This window comes from Coregonus lavaretus, assembly GCF_964263955.1.
Source record: "Coregonus lavaretus genome assembly, chromosome: 4".
NCBI classification, from domain to species: domain Eukaryota; kingdom Metazoa; phylum Chordata; class Actinopteri; order Salmoniformes; family Salmonidae; genus Coregonus; species Coregonus lavaretus.
In genome coordinates this window covers 63,818,351-63,831,686 of record NC_139991.1, presented here as the reverse complement: position 1 = coordinate 63,831,686, position 13,336 = coordinate 63,818,351, and the positions used below count along the sequence as shown (strand labels likewise).

Sequence of the window (13,336 nt, the reverse complement as noted above, 5' to 3'; positions counted from 1 at the left end):
TCTAAGTCAGAGCCGCCGAGAGTAGTGATTCTAGTCGGGCAGGCGGGTGCAAGCAGCGTTCGATTGAAGAGCATGCATTTAGTTTTACTAGCGTTTAAGAGCTGTTGGAGGCCACGGAAGGAGTGTTGTATGGCATTGCTCGTTTGGAGGTTTGTTAATACAGTGTCCAATGAAGGGCCAGATGTATACAAAATGGTGTCGTCTGCGTAGAGGTTGATCTGAGAGTCACCAGCAGCAAGAGCGACATCATTGATATACACAGAGAATAGAGTCGGCCCGAGAATTGAACCCTGTGGCACCCCCATAGAGACTGCCAGAGGTCCAGACAACAGGCCCTCCGATTTGAAACATTGAACTCTATCTGAGAAGTAGTTGGTGAACCAGGCGAGGCAGTAATTTGAGAAACCAAGGCTATTTAGTCTGCCAATAAGAATGCGGTGATTGACAGAGTCAAAAGCCTTGGCCAGGTCAATGAAGACAGCTGCACAGTACTGTGTTTTATCGATCACGGTTATAATATCGTTTAGGACCTTGAGCGTGGCTGAGGTACACCCATGACCAGCTCGGAAACCAGATTGCATAGCGGAGAAGGTACGGTGGGATTCGAAAGGATCTGTGATCTGTTTGTTAACTTGGCTTTCAAATACTTTCGAAAGGCAGGGCAGGATGGATATAGGTCTGTAACAGTTTGGATCTAGAGTGTCACCCCCTTTGAAGAAGGGGATGACCGCGGCAGCTTTCCAATCTCTGGGGATCTCAGACGATATGAAAGAGAGGTTGAACAGGCTGGTGATAGGGGTTGCGACAATTTCGGCGGCTAATTTTATAAAGAAAGGGTCCAGATTGTCTAGCCCAGCTGATTTGTAGGGGTCCAGATTTAGTAGCGGGGGGGGGGGGGGGGGGGGGGGGGGGGGGGGGGTGCAGCGGAGGGTGCATAGCAAAATGCTTGTTGAAATTTTCGATTATTGTAGATTTATCGGTAGTGACAGTGTTTCCTAGCCTCAGTGCAGTGGGCAGCTGGGAGGAGGTGCTCTTATTCTCCATGGACTTTACAGTGTCCCAAAACGTCTTGGAGTTAGTGCTACAGGATGCAAATTTCTGTTTGAAAAAGTTAGCCTTTGCTTTCCTAACTGATTGTGTATATTGGTTCCTGACTTCCCTGAAAAGTTGCATATCGTGGGGGCTGTTCGATGCTAATGCCGTACGCCACAGGATGTTTTTGTGCTGGTCAAGGGCAGTCAAGTCTGGGGTGAACCAGGGGCTATATCTGTTCTTAGTTCTGAATTTTTTGAATGGGGCATGCTTATTTAAGATGGAGAGGAAAGCACTTTTAAAGAACAACCAGGCATCCTCTGCTGACGGAATGAGGTCAATATCCATCCAGGATACCCGGGCCAGGTCAATTAGAAAGGCCTGCTCGCTGAAGTGTTTTAGGGAGCGTTTGACAGTGATGAGGGGTGGTCGTTTGACCGCGGACCCATTACGGACGCAGGCAATGAGGCAGTGATCACTGAGATCCTGGTTGAAGACAGTGGAGGTGTATTTATAGGGTAAATTAGTCAGGATAATATCTATGAGGGTGACCATGTTAACGGATTTAGGGTTGTACCTGGTAGGTTCCTTGATAATTTGTGTGAGATTGAGGGCATCTAGTTTAGATTGTAGGACGGCCGGGGTGTTAAGCATATCCCAGTTTAGGTCACCAAGCAATACGAACTCTGAGGATAGATGGGGGGCAATCAATTCACATATGGTGTTCAGGGCACAGCTGGGGGCTGAGGGGGGTCTGTAGCAAGCGGCAACAGTGAGAGACTTATTTCTGGAAAGGTGGATTTTTAGAAGTAGAAGCTCAAACTGTTTGGGCACAGACCTGGATAGTATGATACAGGTCCACTATTGATCAAAATGAGCAGCTACGATGAATACATTGATATGTTGATTGTTATACAGTGGGTGAAATATCCCTTCCACTGGTGTAGCCATGATTACGCTCTTTGCTGTGCAATAGCTATACCAAATCACATTTTATTTGTCATGTGCTTCATAGACAACAGTTTTGGTACACCAGAAGTACATTCATTTCCAATGGAATGCTGCGTTTGCCTTGCAGCATTGAGTTGCAGAGGCAGTTGCAGTGCGTTCTGTGTGGTGCATACGTTGGATTTATCGAACGTATGCTTCAAACTGTATGCTTAAACGGGTTGACAGAAATGGTAGCAGAAAGTGAATGTTGACCTTTTGTTGCACACATATCTAGATGATGCTGCATACTATTTTGCGCAATGACCCAGTCGGTGTGTTCAAACTCCGACTGCATTGCGCAAAATAGTATGCAGGATCATCTACATATGTGTGCAACAAAAGTTCAACATTCACCTTCTGCTACCATTTCTGTCAACCCGTTTAGCATACGTTTGATAAATCCAACCTATGCAACACACAGAACGCACTGCAACTGCCTCTGCAATGCAATGCTGCAAGGCAAACGCAGCGTTTCATTGGAAATGAATGTACTTCTGGTGTACCAAAACGCAACGACACAGTCGGTGTGTTCGAAGCGTTACTTATGGGTCCATTTCCTACAATGCAGAGTTAAAGATGAAATAAAAATAGGAAATAGTGACACGAGGAATAAATACACAGTAACTAATAAAAATAAGGAGTAAAAATAACATGGCTATATACAGGGAGTACGAGTACCGAGTCGATGTGCAGGGGTACCTGGTAATTGAGGTAGCCATGTACTGTATATATAGGTAGGGGCAAATGACTAGGCAACAGGATAGATAATAAACAGCAGCGTATGTGGTGAGTGTGTGTGTGTGTGTGTGTATGTGGTGAGTTTGTGTGTGTGTGTGTGTGTGTGTGTGTGCGTGTGTGTGTGTTTGTGTGGCATCAGTATGGATGTGTGTGCATGTTTCCGCCTTCTGATAACCAGGTGGCGAATCGCATCTCTGCATGTCTGGCAGACACATCAGTGTGGATGTTGGATCACCACCTCAAGCTGAACCTCGGCAAGACGGAGCTGCTCTTCCTCCCGGGGAAGGACTGCCCGCTCCATGATCTCGCCATCATGGTTGACAACTCCATTGTGTCCTCCTCCCAGAGTGCAAAGAACCTTGGCGTGACCCTGGACAACACCCTGTCGTTCTCCGCTAACATCAAAGCGGTGACCCGATCCTGCAGGTTCATACTCTACAACATTCGCAGAGTACGACCCTACCTTACACAGAAAACGGCACAGGTCCTAATCCAGGCACTTGTCATCTCCCGTCTGGATTACTGCAACTAGCTGTTGGCTGGGCTCCCTGCCTGTGCCATTAAACCCCTACAACTTATCCAGAACGCTGCAGCCCGTCTGGTGTTCGACCTTCCCAAGTTCTCTCATGTCACCCCGCTCCTCCGCACACTCCACTGGCTTCCAGTTGAGGCTCGCATCTACTACAAGACCATGGTGCTTGCCTACGGAGCTGTGAGGGGAACGGCACCTCCTTACCTTCAGGCTCTGATCAGACCCTACACCCAAACGAGGGCACTACGTTCATCCACCTCTGGCCTGCTAGCTCCCCTACCTCTACGGAAGCACAGTTCCCGCTCAGCCCAGTCAAAGCTATTTGCTGCTCTGGCACCCCAATGGTGGAACAAGCTCCCCCACGACGCCAGGACAGCGGAGTCACTGACCACCTTCCGGAGACACTTGAAACCCTACCTCTTTAAGGAATACCTGGAATAGTATAAAGTAATCCTTCTACCCCCCCCCCCCCTCCCCCACCCCACCATTAAAAAAAATAAAAAAAATAAAAGTGGTTGTCCCACTGGCTATCATAAGTTGAATGCACCAATTTGTAAGTCGCTCTGGATAAGAGCGTCTGCTAAATTATGTAAATGTAAATGTGGTCGTATGTAGTGTGTGTGTGTGTGTGTGTGTGTTGGGGTGTCAGTGTAAGTATTTGTGAGTGTGTGGGTAGAGTCCAGTGTGTGTGCATAGAGTCAGTGCAAGAGAGTTAGTGCAAAAATGGGTCAATGCAGGTAGTCCTGTAGAACATTTTGAGGATCTGAGGGCCCACACTGCCAGGTCTCTGACCTCCTCCCTATAGGCTGTCTCATCGTCGTCGGTGATCAGACCTTCCACCGAACTTAATGATGGTGTTGGAGTCATGCGTGGCCACGCTATCGTGGGTGAAGAGGGAGTACAGGAGGGCACTAAGCACGCACCCCTGAGGGGCCCCCTTGCTGAGGGTCAGCATGGCAGATTTTTTTATGCCTACCCTCACCACCTGGGGGGCGGCCCGTTTGGAAGTCCAGGATCCAGTTGCAGGGGGAGGTGTTCAGTCCCAGGGAGCTTAGCTTAGTGATGATCTTCGAAGGCACTATGGTGTTGAACGCTGAGCTATAGTCAATGAACAGCATTCTCACGTAGGTGTTCCTTTTGTCCAAGTGAGAAGGGGCAGTGAGTGCAATAGAGATTGTGTCATCTGTGGATCTGTTGGGGCGGTATGCGAATTGGAGTGGGTCCAGGGTCTCTGGGATGATGGTGTTGATGCGAGCCATGGATACGGGGCAATAGTCATTTAGACAGGTTACCTTCTTGGGCACAGGGACTATGGTGGTCTGCTTGAAATATGTAGGTATTACAGACTGGGCCAGGGAGAGGTTGAAGACACTTGCCAGCTGGTCAGCGCATGCTCTGATTACGCGTCCTGGTAATACAGTGAGGGAAACAAGTATTTGATCCCCTGCTGATTTTGTACGTTTGCCCACTGACAAAGAAATGATCAGTCTATAATTTTAATGGTAGGTTTATTTGAACAGTGAGAGACAGAATAACAAATCCAGAAAAACGCATGTCAAAAATGTTATAAATTGATTTGCATTTTAATGAGGGAAATAAGTATTTGACCCCCTCTCAATCAGAAAGATTTCTGGCTCCCAGGTGTCTTTTATACAGGTAACGAGCTGAGATTAGGAGAACACTCTTAAAGGGAGTGCTCCTAATCTCAGTTTGTTACCTGTATAAAAGACACCTGTCCACAGAAGCAATCAATCAATCAGATTCCAAACTCTCCACCATGGCCAAGACCAAAGAGCTCTCCAAGGATGTCAGGGACAAGATTGTAGACCTACACAAGGCTGGAATGGGCTACAAGACCATTGCCAAGCAGCTTGGTGAGAAGGTGACAACAGTTGGTGTGATTATTCGCAAATGGAAGAAACACAAAAGAACTGTCAATCTCCCTCTGCCCGGGGCTCCATGCAAGATCTCACCTCGTGGAGTTGCAATGATCATGAGAACGGTGAGGAATCAGCCCAGAACTACACGGGAGGATCTTGTCAATGATCTCAAGGCAGCTGGGACCATAGTCCCCAAGAAAACAATTGGTAACACACTACGCCGTTAAGGACTGAAATCCTGCAGCACCCGCAAGGTCCCCCTGCTCAAGAAAGCACATATACAGGGCCGTCTGAAGTTTGCCAATGAACATCTGAATGATTCAGAGGAGAACTGGGTGAAGGTGTTGTGGTCAGATGAGACCAAAATCGAGCTTTTTGGCATCAACTCAACTCGCCGTGTTTCGAGGAGGAGGAATGCTGCCTATGACCCCAAGAACACCATCCCCACCGTCAAACATGGAGGTGGAAACATTATACTTTGGGGGTGTTTTTCTGCTAAGGGGACAGGACAACTTCACCGCATCAAAGGGACGATGGACAGGGCAATGTACCATCAAATCTTGGCTGAGAACCTCCTTCCCTCAGCCAGGGCATTGAAAATGGGTCATGGATGGGTATTCCAGCATGACAATGACCCAAAACACACGGCCAAGGCAACAAAGGAGTGGCTCAAGAAGAGGCACATTAAGGTCCTGGAGTGGCCTAGCCAGTCTCCAGACCTTAATCCCATAGAAAATCTGTGGAGGGAGCTGTAGGTTCAAGTTGCCAAACGTCAGCTTCGAAACTTTAATGACTTGGAGAAGATCTGCAAAGAGGAGTGGAACAAATCCCTCCTGAGATGTGTGCAAACTGGTGGCCAACTACAAGAAACGTCTGACCTCTGTGATTGCCAACAAGGGTTTTGCCACCAAGTACTAAGTCATGTTTTGCAGAGGGGTCAAATACTTATTTCCCTCATTAAAATGCTAATAAATTTATAACATTTTTGACATGCGTCTTTCTGGATTTTTTTGTTGCTATTCTGTCTCTCACTGTTAAAATAAACCTACCATTAAAATTATAGACTGATCATGTCTTTGTCAGTGGGCAAATGTACAAAATCAGCAGGGGATCAAATACTTATTTCCCTCACTGTATGTCTGGCCCTGGGGCCTTGTGAATGTTAACCTGTTTAAAGGTCTTACATCGGCTACGGAGAGTGTGATCACACAGTCGTTTGGTAGGTTTGTGTCATTGGGCAGCTCGTGGCTGGGTTTCTCTTTGTAATCTGTGATAGTTTGCAAGCCCTGCCACATCCAACGAGCATCAGAGCCGGTGTAGTAGGATTTGATCTTAGTCCTGTATTGACGCTTTGCCTGTTTGATGGTTAGTCGGAGGGCATTGCGGGATTTCTTATAAGAGTCCAGATTCGTGTCCCGCTCCTTGAAAGTGGCAACTCTAGCCTTTAGCTCAGTGCAGATGTTGCCTGTATTCCATGGCTTCTGGTTGGAATATATACGTATGGTCACTGTGGGGACGACTTCGTTGATGTACTTATTAATGAAGCAGGTGACTGATGTGGTAAACGCCTCAATGCCATCGGATGAATCCCAGAGCATATTCCAGTCTGTGCTAGCAAAACAGTCCTGTAGTTTAGCATCCACTTCATCAGACCACATCCGAATTGAGTGTGTCACTGGTACTTCCTGTTTGAGTCTTCTTGTAAGCAGGAATCAGGAGTATAGAGTTATGGTCAGATTTGCCAAATGGGCGGCGAGGGAGAGCTTTGTATGTGTCTCTGTATGTGGAGTAAAGATGATCTAGAGTTTTTTCCCGCTAGTTTCACAGGTGAAATGCTGGTAGAAATGAGGTAAAATTGATTTCTTTTCTTGTTGACTTATGGCCCTATATAGCTCGTTGAGTGCGGTCTTAGTGTCAGCATCGGTTTGTGGTGGTAAGTAGAAAGCTACGAAAAAGCTGGTTTGTGCACAAGCTCAAGATTGTGCACCAGCTGTTGTCAACAGACACACACCCCCGCCCTTGAGTTTACGAGAAGCTGCCGTTCTGTCCTGCTGATGCATAGAAAAATCAGCTAGATTCATATGAACCATGTCCTCGATCAGCCACGACTCTGAAAAGTAGCTTGTCTAGCTTGTTCTCCAGTGATTGTACATTCGCCAATAGAACAGAGGGTAGACATGGTTTATTTACTCACCTCTGAAGTTTCATCAGGATGCCCCCATATCTCTGTAGTTTCATCAGGCTGCCCCCATGTCGGCCTCTATATCTCTGTAGTTTCATCAGGCTTTCCCCATGTCGGCCTCTATATCTCTGTAGTTTCATCAGGATGCCCCCATGTCGGCCTCTATATCTCTGTAGTTTCATCAGGATGCCCCCATGTCGGCCTCTATATCTCTGTAGTTTCATCAGGCTTTCCCCATGTCGGCCTCTATATCTCTGTAGTTTCATCAGGATGCCCCCATGTCGGCCTCTATATCTCTGTAGTTTCATCAGGCTTTCCCCATGTCGGCCTCTATATCTCTGTAGTTTCATCAGGATGCCCCCATGTCGGCCTCTATATCTCTGTAGTTTCATCAGGCTTTCCCCATGTCGGCCTCTATATCTCTGTAGTTTCATCAGGATGCCCCCATGTCGGCCTCTATATCTCTGTAGTTTCATCAGGCTTTCCCCATGTCGGCCTCTATATCTCTGTAGTTTCATCAGGATGCCCCCATGTCGGCCTCTATATCTCTGTAGTTTCATCAGGCTGCCCCCATGTCGGCCTCTATATCTCTGTAGTTTCATCAGGATGCCCCCATGTCGGCCTCTATATCTCTGTAGTTTCATCAGGATGCCCCCATGTCGGCCTCTATATCTCTGTAGTTTCATCAGGATGCCCCCATGTCGGCCTCTATATCTCTGTAGTTTCATCAGGATGCCCCCATGTCGGCCTCTATATCTCTGTAGTTTCATCAGGATGCCCCCATGTCGGCCTCTATATCTCTGTAGTTTCATCAGGCTTTCCCCATGTCGGCCTCTATATCTCTGTAGTTTCATCAGGATGCCCCCATGTCGGCCTCTATATCTCTGTAGTTTCATCAGGATGCCCCCATGTCGGCCTCTATATCTCTGTAGTTTCATCAGGATGCCCCCATGTCGGCCTCTATATCTCTGTAGTTTCATCAGGATGCCCCCATGTCGGCCTCTATATCTCTGTAGTTTCATCAGGCTGCCCCCATGTCGGCCTCTATATCTCTGTCTTTTCCTCTTCCGAGTGTCGGAGATTAGGGCCTGGTCCTGGGTGAGCAGTATGTCCTGCGCGGCTGAGTCATTGAAGTATAATTCTTAATCCAAATCGAGGTTAGTGATCGCTGTTTTGATGTCCAGAAGCTATTTTCGGTCACATGAAACGATGGCGGAAACATTATGTACCAAAAAGATCAGCGCAAAGAACCCCAACACAAAACAGTATAATTGATCAGGAGCCCGTAAAACAGCCACTATATATGCCAGCGCCATATTGTATTTTATTGGTACAATGATAAGGATGTTAGATTAATTCAGTCATTCCTTTTATATGACTGGATACACTAAGATTTTAGCCGAGTATTACAATTCAAGGAAAGAGTTGGAATGTAGAAAAATGCACACGAGGAGACCACACATATTTAGTGAAAAGAAAGTTTACTTGGTAAATAGTATGAGTGCATTCATGTCATTAGATACAGAAACAGCTTATTTTTTATTTTACCAGGCAATGTCAAGTTGAGAGTTAGCAATAATCTGGAAACATGTTGATCAAATTTGGATCAGTTTGATGATGGAACAAACATTGGAATTACACATCCTTTGTAAACCTCTGTTTCTCCACAGATAAATATAGACAAATAGCAACAACTCTGTACAAATGCACCAAATCTGTTGCTGAAAAAAGGTGCTTCATAAAGTATCTATAGTATTTTAGCAGTACAGTCCTTGGCAGTGTTTGAATACTTTGATAATGCATCCTTTACCCTCCCTTCCTTGGCATAAATCCCTAATCTGACATGAATATAATATTTATATACACTACCTTTCAAAAGTTTGGGGTCACTTAGATATTTCCTTGTTTTTGAAAGAAAAGCAAATGTTTTATCCATTAAAATAACATCAAATTGATCAGAAATACAGTGTAGACATTGTTAATGTTGTAAATGACTATTGTAGCTGGAAACTGATGATTTTTAATGGAATATCTACAAAGGCATACAGAGGCCCATTATCAGCAACCATCAGTCCTGTGTTCCAATGGCACGTTGTGTTTGCTAATCCAAGTTTATCATCTGAAAAGGCTAATTGATCATTAGAAAACCCTTTTGCTATTATGTTAGCACAGCTGAAAACTGTTGTGCTGATTAAAGAAGCAATAAAACGGGCCTTCTTGAGACTAGTTGAGTATCTGGAGCATCAGCAATTGTGGGTTCATTTACAGGCTCAAAATGGCCAGAAACAAATAACTTTCTTCAGAAACTCGTCAGTCTATTCTTGTTCTGAGAAATGAAGGCTATTCCATGCGAGAAATTGCCAAGAAACTGAAGATCTCGTACAACGCTGTGTACTACTCCCTTCACAGAACAGTGCAAACTGTCTCTAATCAGAATAGAAGGAGGAGTGGGAGGCCCCGGTGCACAACTGAGCAAGAGGACAAATACATTAAGAGTGTCTAGTTTGAGAAACAGGTGCCTCACAGGTCCTCAACTGGCAGCTTCATTAAATAGTACCCGCAAAACACCAGTCTCAATGTCAACAGTGAAGAGGCGACTCCGGGATGCTGACCTTCTAGGCAGAGTTGCAAAGAAAAAGCCAAATCTCAGACTGCCAATCTTAATTTTTTATTTTTATTGGCCAGTCTACGATATGGCTTTTTCTTTGCAACTCTGCCTAGAAAGTCAGCATCCCGGATGAATATACACAATTGCTGATGCTCCAGATACTCCAGATACGGCAGGTAGCTTAGTGGTTAAGAGCGTTGTGCCAGTAACCGGAAGGTCGCTGGTTCTAATCCCCGAGCCGACTAGGTGAAAAATCTGTCGATGTGCCCTTGAGCAAGGCACTTAACCCTAATTGCTCCTGTAAGTCGCTCTGGATAAGAGCGTCTGCTAAATGACAACAAAAAAAAAAGGCCAGATTTATTGCTTCTTTAATCAGCACAATATAGTTTTCAGCTGTGCTATCATTGCAAAAGGGTTTTCTAATGATCAATTAGCCTTTTAAAATGATAAACTTGGATTAGCAAACACAACGTGCCATTGGAACACAGGACTGATGGTTGCTGATAATGGGCCTCTGTACGCCTATGTAGATATTCCATTAACAATCAGCCATTTCCAGCAACAATAGCCATTTACTAAATTAACAATGTCTACACTGTATTTCTGATCAATTTGATGTTATTTTAATGGACAAAAAAAATTGCTTTTCTTTCGAAAACAAACTTTTGAACGATAGTATATTTCTTAATTCCATTCTTTTACTTTGAGATGTGTGTATTGTTGTGAACTGTTAGACACTACTGCACTGTTGAAACTAGGAACACAAGCACTTCGCTACACCTGACCAATAACATATGTTGGGGCAAACTATGAAGTGGAACACTTGCTTTCAAATACTACACTTGATCTTAGCCAAAAGGCAGAGATTTCCCCTATCCCATCATTTAAGATCAGGGTTTACTTCAAGGAAGAGAGTAAAAATGGAAGAATGCATTTTCAAAGAACTCAAACAGGGGCCCTTCATTAATTCCACCAGGCCTCTCACGAGGAGCCCGGTGTGAGGCCTGCTGGCGATAGACCCTGCAGCAGCGCCATCTGCCTTCTCTTGTCCTTGGCCCTGTTGATGGTCATCTTGAAGAGGCGGCAGTACAGCTCCATGGCGGCCGGTGTGTCATCATTCCCAGGCACCGGGTATGTCACCAGGCTGGGGTTGCAGTTAGAGTCCACCACCCCCACTGTGGGTATATTCATCTTGGCCGCATCGCGGACCCCCACATGCTGCTGGAAGACGTTGTTGAGCGTTGAGAGGAAGACGATGAGGTCAGGCAGCCGGACCCCCGAACCGTACTGGATGGGGGCGTTGGTGAGCAGACCACCCTGCCAGTAGCGTGTGTGGGCATATTCTCCGCAGTCCCCTGCCGTGCTCTCCACCAGGTGGCCGAACTGGCGGCGGCGGGAGACGAAGAGGATGACGCCGCCGCGGTAGGCGATGTGGGCGGTGAAGTTCAGGGCGCTCTTGAGGTGCTCCACTGTCTGGTCCAGGTCGATGATGTCCTGGTCCAGACGACTGCCGAACAGGTAGGGCTCCATCAGCCTAGTAGAGAGGGAGGGAATGAGAGAGCGAATCAAGATCAATGTTTGTGTGACAATGTGCTCCTGTTCATACCTACAGTATGTTGTCTGTCTCTGTATATGAAACCTGCAAGGCATGTTGCCCTATGAAGATAATCCAGCTGGTTTTACTTTATTCTACTTTACTCTGATGCAAGAGGTTAGATAAGGACAATACGAACCACAATGAGAACGTAACCCAATGTGCAACAAATAACTGTCAGATGAACTATGAAAATCAAAGCCATCCAACCTGTGTCTGCAACCTTTCTTGTGTCCAAGGTGCACTCTGGCATCAAATAGATCTTTCAAGGAGAAGAGTTCTGACAAGCGGAAGAAATCTGGCGTTTCAAGAGGCAGGTTCTGGATCTTGCCAGTGACAGCTATAAAAACAATTGAGAAGTTAGTTCTTTGTGATTGTAGAGAAGCGTTGTGAATGCGTGTTAAACTAAATATCCATAGCTATAACAACTGTAAGATAGCAAACAGTACGTGTCACTGACAACTCTACCTACCTGTGCTGTCAGTTTGCAAAGGGAGTGTTTTGACTGCTGCAGCAGTCGCATAGAGCAGTCTACTACAGGAGGATCCGGCTGCAACAATCCGGGGCTGGCGGAACCCGCACAAACCTACAAGAAACCCACCAGCATAGTCAGTTAGCTAGCAGTCAGACGATAAAGACAGTAGCAAGCTACAACATTCAAAACATTACATTGTAACGTTGACCATCCAACTTGATTTGGATGTGTGATGCTACTGCTAGCCAACGTTAGCCAGTTAGCGTTGGTTGTGTTTAGCATTGGTTGTGTAATTGAATTGTCGGCCAATTAAAAACGGGCATAGGTTGTACAGTCTGGCAAGGTAGCAAAAGAGATGCAAAATCTATTTCCTGTCATAATCATAACGAAAATATATTAATTGATTGTATAATGTAAATAAAATGTACCTTTCGTAAGCACTCCAGCTGCCATGCTTGCTCGTCCCCTCCCACTGAAGGTCAAAGATATATGCGAATGGTAGTTGAAGTCCATTGGATGTGTCTTACGCACTAGATCACATGTCAATAATTTCAATTGAACTACAACTCCCATGAGACTCATGTAGTTGAAAGCTTATTCAAAAACTTTATTGAATTGTAATACCACAGTTACAAACCATACTGTACTCTCTGGTAGCCTACATTATTTATTGTCAAATTCCAGCCAAATACTGTAACATCTGGATTTTTTGGATATGTTGATTTCATAACTGTGTTTTTTCAAAAGTATCAATAACTTATATTTTAACATTAATATGAATGTGATGTAGAAGTCAATCTATAAAATGTATTGAAATTGAAAATATTCTTCAACAACTCTCAATTTGACTATTGAGAACCCATAGCCTAATAAAAAAATAAGTTTATCCAAATATTAAACAAATATAAAAAATTCTAACATTGTTGAACAATAACAACAAAATGCAATTTCAACATAACCAACATAATTCAGAATCAAACAATTCACATACAACAGACAAACCCTCTTGACCAGTTTTCATCCACATGACTGTAAGTCGCTTTGGATAAAAGCATCTGCTAAATGAGTAAAATGTAAATGTAAAAATGCATATACTCATTTAAATGTCTGATAAGAAATCTTGAAAGATATTCTTGTAAAAAAAAACATCTGTGTTTCTGCACTTTACTTCCCAGTTGATTTATTTATCCTGTAAAGCAAAATAATTCATTACACTCAATGAACCCTCCTTGTCTTCTAATTGAATCATGGCAGTGCCTACTCTATTTATCTATGTGTTATCTATGTATTGTGTTATCAAGTAGG

The 13,336-nt window shown here is 44.9% G+C and overlaps 1 protein-coding gene across 1 annotated transcript; it reads right to left on the bottom strand.

The window, feature by feature from the left end:
- Positions 1 to 10,314: 10,314 nt before the first annotated feature.
- On the bottom strand, positions 10,315 to 12,506 carry LOC311127264 (small ribosomal subunit protein uS2m-like). Its single transcript, XM_084159067.1, has 4 exons — positions 12,460 to 12,506; positions 12,029 to 12,142; positions 11,767 to 11,896; positions 10,315 to 11,496 (listed from the first exon to the last, which is right to left on the bottom strand). The coding sequence occupies exons 1-4, from the start codon at positions 12,482 to 12,484 to the stop codon at positions 10,944 to 10,946; spliced, it is 822 nt and encodes a 273-aa protein (XP_084015193.1). The 5' UTR covers positions 12,485 to 12,506; the 3' UTR covers positions 10,315 to 10,943.
- Between the last annotated feature and the right edge of the window lie 830 nt (positions 12,507 to 13,336).